Consider the following 8,344-nt stretch of genomic DNA (forward strand, 5'->3'; position numbering starts at 1 on the left):
ACATATCATATAATATTATCCTACCCTCTAGGATACCGATCTAACAGATTATACTAGCATAACATGACCATATAATAATCCAAAGGGCCGGCCTTGGTGCCTTAGACCCTTGAGTATAGTGAGGAAAAATCACATCGCAATTGTCGTCTGAAACTAGAAAGCTCAACTCCCGGATCACCAACACGAACTCCACCACCTATAGTTACCATAAAACCCTTTTTCATAAATCTCCAAGTTACCAGAATACCCTCAGAAGTCAACTGGTCAACTCTTGGTCAAAGTCAAAGTCCACAGTCAAAGTCAACAGTCCATGTTGACTCGACTCGTCGAGTGCAGTTCACCGACTCGTCGAGTCCTTCCTGAACTCGAGAAGTCATGAAATCCTTGATTGGCTCGTCGAGTTCCCCTTTAACTCGCCGAGTTCATACGTGTCCAAGAATTGGGAGAAACCCTAGCCGACTCGCCGAGTCTTTGAACGACTCGCCGAGTTCAAGGCAATCTTCAACGGACTCGCCGAGTTTGTTCATCAACTCGACGAGTTCACGACCATCTTCATATGACTCGCCGAGTTGACTATACAACTCGCCGAGTCCTTGCAGACCTTCATCCATGCAGACACTTTTTAAGCCATGCCAAGGTTCCAGATTACAGATTCAAGCTTCTAAGGCATGTTTAACACGTAAAGTTGCAAACTTTACACACATGCAAGGCCCTAAAGGCTCTAAATGACCAATCTAAGCTTCTAATGGAGCTTTACACCATAGGAGAGTCTCATCCTTGTAAAAGCTGGAAACTTTATGGACTTAGGACTCAAAAGAGGTTCAGATCTGAAGTTTCAACTTCAGATCTAGCTCTCATACCAAAATCCCTTCATGAATAACTAAAGAAAGCCCTAGTTTTCACATATGAATGATTCTAGAAGAACAATAGGTTAAGGTAATAGTTGGTTACCTCCAAAACGTGCCCAAACTGAAGTAGACTCTGGATCCACACGGAAATCTTGATGCTAGCCTCTTGATCTATAAATTTCCTTCACAAAAGTCACTCCCCAAAGCTCCAAAACACTCTCCAAGCTCTCACTCACAACAATTAGGGTTTCTGGGTCTCAAGAGGGCGATAGAGGATAGTGGGAAGCGCTAATGGTCCAATATATAGGGTGCAAAAACCCTGAAAATTAGGGTTTCCACTGCCAGCTCCTACTCGTCGAGTCCCATGCCGACTCGACGAGTCACTCATTAATTGGCGTGTCCTGGCCCGCTGCTACTCGACGAGTCAAGCGCCAACTCGTCGAGTAGACCTTGGACATGAAGTCTAAATGGGAAAAAAAATTAATAATACCTAACGGTTGGGATGTTACAATTCTCCCCCACTTGACTTAGACTTCGTCCTCGAAGTCTGCTGTAGTGAATAACTCCGGGTAATGCTCCCACATCTCAGCCTCCGACTCCCATGTCCACTCGGATCCCCTCCGATGCTCCCATTGTATCTGTACCAACGGAACCTCCTTCTTGCGCAAGACTTTCACTTTCCTTTCCAAAACGGCAATCGGCCCCTCAATATAATTCAGGCGTTCATCAACCTGAATGTCATCCAGTGGCACCACTGCCTCCGGGTCCACAATGCACTTTCGCAACTGCGAAACGTGGAAAGTATTGTGGATCCGACTAAGCTCCTCTGGCAGCTCTAGTCTGTAAGCCACCTTGCCAACCCTGGCAATGATCCTGAACGGCCCAATATATCGGGGATCCAATTTTCCCCTCTTCTTGAAGCGGATCACACCCTTCCAGGGCGAGACCTTCAGGAGTACCATGTCACCGACCTGAAACTCTAACTCGGATCGACGTCGGTCAGCGTAACTCTTTTGCCGACTCTGAGCGGTCTGCAGCCGCTGTCTAACCTGCTGAATCTTCTCGGTAGTCTGCAAGACCACCTCCGTCCGGCCCATCACCCTGTGACCAACCTCACCCCAACAAACCGGGGTGCGACATCTCCGTCCATACAACAGCTCGAATGGCGGGGCGCCAATGCTAGAATAATAGCTGTTGTTGTAGGCGAACTCTGCAAGCGGTAGGTGGGAATCCCAGCTCCCACAGAAATCAATGATACACGCCCTCAACATATCCTCGAGGGTCTGAATGGTCCGCTCGCTCTGACCATCAGTTTGCGGATGGAAGGCTGTGCTGAAGTGCAACCGTGTGCCCAACTCCTCTTGAAACTTCTGCCAGAAGCGGGAGGTAAACTTGACATCCCGATCAGAGACAATGGAAACGGGAACCCCATGGCGAGACACGATCTCGCGAACGTACATGTCGGCCAATTTATCGGCCGATGAGCTCTCCCGTATGGCCAAGAAATGAACACTCATGGTCAATCGATCCACGATGACCCATATAGCATCAAACCCCTTCGCCGTCCTCGGCAACTTGGTAATAAAATCCATCGTGATCTGTTCCCATTTCCACATGGAGATCTCCAGGGGCTGCAGCTTGCCATGCGACCTCTGATGGTCGGCCTTGACTATCCTACAAGTCAAGCACCTCTCGACGTAGCAAGCGATTTCTCGCTTCATGCACGGCCACCAATAACTCAAACTCAAATATCGGTACATCTTGGTGGCCCCCGGGTGAATAGAAAGATGAGACTTATGAGCCTCCTCCATGACCGTCTGCCTGACCCCACCAGACATCGGAACCCAGACCCGACCACATCGGGTCAATAATCCCCGACTATCCTGCACAAACCGGGCATTCTCACCCTTGATCCTCTCCAACTTCCAATTCTCCGGTCGCATGCCCTCAACCTGGGCATCTTTGATCAAACTCACAAGCGGAGAGTCTACTGCTATCCTCATACATACCGCTGGGGCGGAAGACCCAACTGACTTGCGGCTCAGAGCATCCGCAACCACATTCGCTTTACCAGTGTGGTAAAGGATCTCGCAGTCGTAGTCCTTGACTACATCCAGCCACCTGTGCTGCCTCATGTTCAGGTTCGGCTGATCCATGATATGTATCAAGCTCTTGTGATCCGTGTAAATGGTACAACAGAACCCATAAAGGTAATGTCTCCATATCTTGAGGGCGAATACCACCGCCCCCAACTCCAAGTCATGCGTAGGGTATCTTGTCTCATGCGGCTTCAATTGCCGCGACGCATAAGCTATCACTCGTCCTTTCTGCATGAGGACCGCCCCTAACCCTGTGATGGATGCATCACAGAACACCACAAAATCCTCAACTCCCTCCGGGAGTGTCAAGACTGGGGCCTCACACAACCGCTGTCGGAGGGTCTTAAACGCCCTCTGCTGCTCAGGGCCCCACCAGAAATCCACCCCCTTCCTCGTCAGACGAGTGAGGGGTACCACAATCTTGGAGAAGTCCTGCATGAATCTCCGGTAGTACCCTGCCAATCCCAAAAAGCTCCTGATGTCCGAGGGAAATTTCGGAACCTCCCACTGCATAACCGCCTCGATTTTGGCCGGATCGACCAAAATCCTCTCTTGGTTAACGAGATGTCCGAGGAACTGGACCTCTCGTAGCCAAAACTCACACTTCGAGAACTTGGCGTACAGCCGTTCTCGTCTCAAAACTCCCAACAACTCCCGCAGATGCTCCTCATGCTGCTCTCAGGTCTTAGAATACACCAAGATATCATCTATAAACACTATGACTGAGCGATCGAGCATCGGTCTACAGACCCGATTCATCAGGTCCATGAACACTGCTGGCGCGTTGGTGAGCCCAAATGGCATCACCACGAACTCGTAATGTCCATAACGAGTTCGGAACGCGGTCTTCTCCATGTCCTCCTCTCTGAACCTGACCTGATGATACCCAGACCTCAAGTCTATCTTGGAGAACCAAGATGCACCCTGTAACTGATCGAAGAGATCGTCTATCCTCGGGAGTGGGTAACGGTTCTTCACCGTTAATTTATTCAACTCCCGGTAGTCAATGCACATCGGGTGCGAACCGTCCTTCTTCCGGACAAAAAGAATCGGTGCTCCCCATGGAGAACTGCTCGGACGAATGAACTGCTTGCCTAGCAGTTCATGTAGCTGTGACGACAGCTCCTGCATCTCTGGCGGTGCCAATCGGTACGGCTCCTTAGCGATAGGGGCCGCACCTGGCACCAGGTCGATCCTGAACTCGACCTGCCTCTTCGGAGGTATCCCCGACAACTCCTCCGGAAACACATCTGCAAACTCCCTGACCTCTGGTACATCGGAAACCGAAATCTGATCCCTGACCCGCGTATCTACCACATACGCTAGATAACCCGCACACCCGTGTTGAATGTACTGTCGAGCCCGGGCAGCTGAACAAAACCCTGATCCCACTCTGGTGCCCTCACCATATACAGTCAGTTCTCCCCCACTTGGGTTTCGAACTACCACTCGCTGGCCCTCGCAATCAATCATAGCACCGAACCGACTGAGCCAATCCATGCCTACAATCATGCACACCTCCCCCATGGGAATCAGAATCAAATCTATCGAGAAGGATACCCCGAAAATCTCCAAATCACACCCTCGATAAACCGAAGAAGCAGAAACCCCGTGTTCGTTGGCGATAGACACTTGCAACGGACACTCTAACTCGCCCACTAACACACTGAACTCCCTACTAAATGACTGAGATACGAAAGACCGACTCGCCCCCGAGTCAAATAAAACCAAAGCAGGAGAGAGTTCACTAAAAACGTACCTAATCACAGGTACAACAGATAAGCATAACACAATTATAATAAATAAGATAGAGGGGAGAAACATACCGGCAACCACATCTGGCGCTGCCCTGGCCTCCTCTGCGGTCAACTGGAAAGCACGACCCTGAGCCTTCGGAGGCTCTGCCCTGACTGGTCTCCCATCAGTGATCCTCAAGGTAGTCGGCGCTGGAGCCTGCGCCGGCTTGGCGGCTAGTAGAGGACACTGGGCCTTCATATGGCCCACCTGCTCACAATGATAGCAAAGCCTGACTCCGGAAGTCGGAGTCGTCTGTCTGCAATCCCTGGCCAAATGGCCCTGCTTTCCACGTCGGTGGAACCCACTCCCTGTCCGGCACATCCCTGAATGAGCCTTCCCGCACTTCCCACAAATGCGGCCTGGCTGTCCCCCAGTCCTCGTATCAGCGGTCTTGGACCGCTTTGGCGCCGGCTGTGACTGTGCTGGGGCATGCCGCTGCTCCCTCAACTGCAGCTCAATCTCCAACTCACACCGTCTAGCGGCCTCCTGCAACTCCAGAAGTGTATCACATCGCTGGGTAGACACAAACTGACAGATGTCAGTCTTGAGCATGCTCAGATAACGGGTCATCTGAGCCTGCTCGGAAGCAAACTCCGGGCAAAACATCGCCCTCTCAGTGAACATACAGGTGATCTCCGTCACCGACTCCCTATCCTGTCTCAAACTCAGAAACTCCTGTGCTAAACGCTCCCGCTCGACCCGCGGAATGTAACGGGCGCGGAACATGTCTCTGAACTGCTCCCAAGTAACAGCAGCTCTCTGGTCATCAGTGTACGACCCAGTCGCAAGTCTCCACCAGTCCTTGGCCCCGGACCTTAGCAGGTTTAGAGCACACCTGACCTTCTGGTCAGTAGGACACGAGCAGGTGAAGAAACAGCCCTCCACATCCGAGATCCACCTCATAGCTTTGATGGGATCCTGCGTCCCATCAAAGGTAGGGGGCTTCGTGTTATCGAAGTCCCTGTACTGAAAGACTCGCCCCGCTCCCCCTCCCGCCGCTGTTACAGCCGCGGTGGCTGCAGCGGCAGCTGTCTCAGCGAGGGCTGCATATCTGTCGTCGAAATACTCCATCGTAGCGGACTTAATAGTCCCGAACAACTCCGGAATCTGAACCCGGACAATCTCGACCACCTCCTCGCGGATGATCTCCCTGACCCGATCCTCTGTCAACATTGGCCCCTCCTGGCCGATAGCCTCAGGTGCCACTGGGGCCTCCTGATCACCCTGTCCTGATCCTGATCCGGACCCCGACGTGAAACGCCTCGTAACTGCCATTCTGAAACATAACATGAAGATATCAGACAATCTACATAAGTAACTGGGAACCAACTCCCGACTAATCCCTAGGGGTTGTGACTTCCTTGCTACGCGTATGGGTCCTGTGCTTTCAGTAGTACGGGCCCATACTACCTTCCACACCTACCCATATTTGTCTCAAGTATCACCACAACACCCTAACAACATACATATCATAGAGAACACTCAATCCTCACTCCTAGAGGAAGGCTAACCGTCTCACAACTGACCTACCGGTACCCTACAACTTACCCATCCATGAAACTTCCACCAACCCCTGCAGCCCTAGTGTATGCTAGTCATACATAACGCTAGACCCTATAGACTTTCGAATATCTAATCCTACCCTAAGCTCCCAATCAAACAAGAACAGAACATAAGGCTAAATCAAACATTCTTAGGCTATAAGATCTTAATTATGTACGGCCGTGATGCATACACTAAGCAACTACAGTAATGATGTCAATTTCACATAAGGGAAACCCTAGGCTATCACGCATCATACAATCAGGCAACTCTATCATTGCAATTCCTGAAGACCCCTAGCCTAGCACTAGCATGTTGTTCTAACATATCAAATAACTGTATGGTATTTTGGGGCTACTTACTGGCTCCGGCTGATCGTACATCCTGCATCCTCTTTTACTTATTTTGAAAACCTTTTTAAAGAAATCATTTTGGGAGAAACCCTAGCCGACTCGCCGAGTTCAAGGCAATCTTCAACGGACTCGCCGAGTTTGTTCATCAACTCGACGAGTTCACGACCATCTTCATATGACTCGCCGAGTTGACTATGCAACTCGCCGAGTCCTTGCTGACCTTCATCCTTGCAGACACTTTTTAAGCCATGCCAAGGTTCCAGATTACAGATCCAAGCTTGTAAGGCATGTTTAACACGTAAAGTTGCAAACTTTACACACATGCAAGACCCTTAAGGCTCTAAATGACCAATCTAAGCTTCTAATGGAGCTTTACACCATAGGAGAGTCTCATCCTTGTAAAAGCTGGAAACTTTATGGACTTAGGACTCAAAAGAGGTTCAGATCTGAAGTTTCAACTTCAGATCTAGCTCTCATACCAAAATCCCTTCATGAATAACTAAAGAAAGCCCTAGTTTTCACATATGAATGATTCTAGAAGAACAATAGGTTAAGGTAACAGTTGGTTACCTCCAAAACGTGCCCAAACTGAAGTAGACTCTGGATCCACACGGAAATCTTGATGCTAGCCTCTTGATCTACAAATTTCCTTCACAAAATCACTCCCCAAAGCTCCAAAACACTATCCAAGCTCTCACTCACAACAATTAGGGTTTCTGGGTCTCAAGAGGGTGATAGAGTACAGTGGGAGGCGCTAATGGTCCAATATATAGGGTGCAAAACCCTGAAAATTAGCGTTTCCACTGCCAGCTCCTACTCATCGAGTCCCATGCCGACTCGACGAGTCTTTCATTAATTGGCGTGTCCTGGCCCGCTGCTACTCGACGAGTCAAGCGCCAACTCGTCGAGTAGACCTTGGACATGAAGTCTAAATGGGAAAAAAAATTAATAATACCTGACGGGTTGGGATGTGATACAAGTTCCCTGCTTTCAGTAGTACGGGCCCATACTACCTTCCACATCTATCTGTACTTTCCTCAAGGATTGCCTTGACTTCACCAAGTCCCTTTCACTACTATTGCTCGCTGCACTAATCTCATCCTAGGCTTACCCTAGGGTAACCCTCCAACCTACTCTCCGCCATCAGCTGCATAAGGAATTCCTGCCACCTTTACCTAACTAGCTTGCGAATACCATTACATATCACTAAGACCAGATAATTCTTCGAATGAGAGGTCCTACCCTACAACGGTTGGACTCAAACAAGAGGTGCGCAGTAGGGCTAGACCTAACCTTCTGAAATTATTTAGTCCTCGCAATATGTAACTTAACGTATCCGTTTACTAGTTACCTAAAGATAATTAGAACTCCTAATAGCACAAAGCAAGCAGCATTCGAGCACTGAGTAACCATACCAAACATACCCTATACAGGCCATCGTATTACTGACTAATCAGTTCTAGCATGTATCTCAATAAGCACATATAGCAGGCACATAAGGCATCTCCTTGGATCCTTAGCCCTAATCTAGCATGCAGTTCTCATACAAAGACCATAAGAATACAAGGCATCATTCCTAGATCCTTAGCCCTAATCTAGCATGCAGTTCTCATAGTAATATCACATCATAACATAACATGTATGGGTATCTTGGGGAAAACTTACTTGAGCTAGGCCAGTTGCACGCATCACACACCTTGTTCTT

At 49.4% G+C, this 8,344-nt stretch overlaps 1 protein-coding gene across 1 annotated transcript in view; it reads right to left on the minus strand.

The window, feature by feature from the left end:
- Positions 1–7,920, minus strand: part of LOC145138972 (uncharacterized) — a 29,918-nt gene extending 21,998 nt beyond the window's left edge. The window contains exons 1-3 of the mRNA XM_079072953.1: positions 7,595–7,920; positions 7,210–7,277; positions 4,774–6,020 (exon numbers count right to left, since the gene is read on the minus strand). Coding sequence (XP_078929079.1) covers positions 4,774–6,019 — 1,246 coding nt within the window. The 5' untranslated portion in view covers position 6,020; positions 7,210–7,277; positions 7,595–7,920. The remainder of the gene's footprint in view (positions 1–4,773; positions 6,021–7,209; positions 7,278–7,594) is intronic.
- Positions 7,921–8,344: the final 424 nt, after the last annotated feature.

The sequence above is a fragment of the Lactuca virosa genome, chromosome 9 (genome assembly GCF_052849685.1).
Source record: "Lactuca virosa cultivar CGN04683 chromosome 9, Lactuca_virosa_CGN04683_v6, whole genome shotgun sequence".
In the NCBI taxonomy this organism is placed as follows: domain Eukaryota; kingdom Viridiplantae; phylum Streptophyta; class Magnoliopsida; order Asterales; family Asteraceae; genus Lactuca; species Lactuca virosa.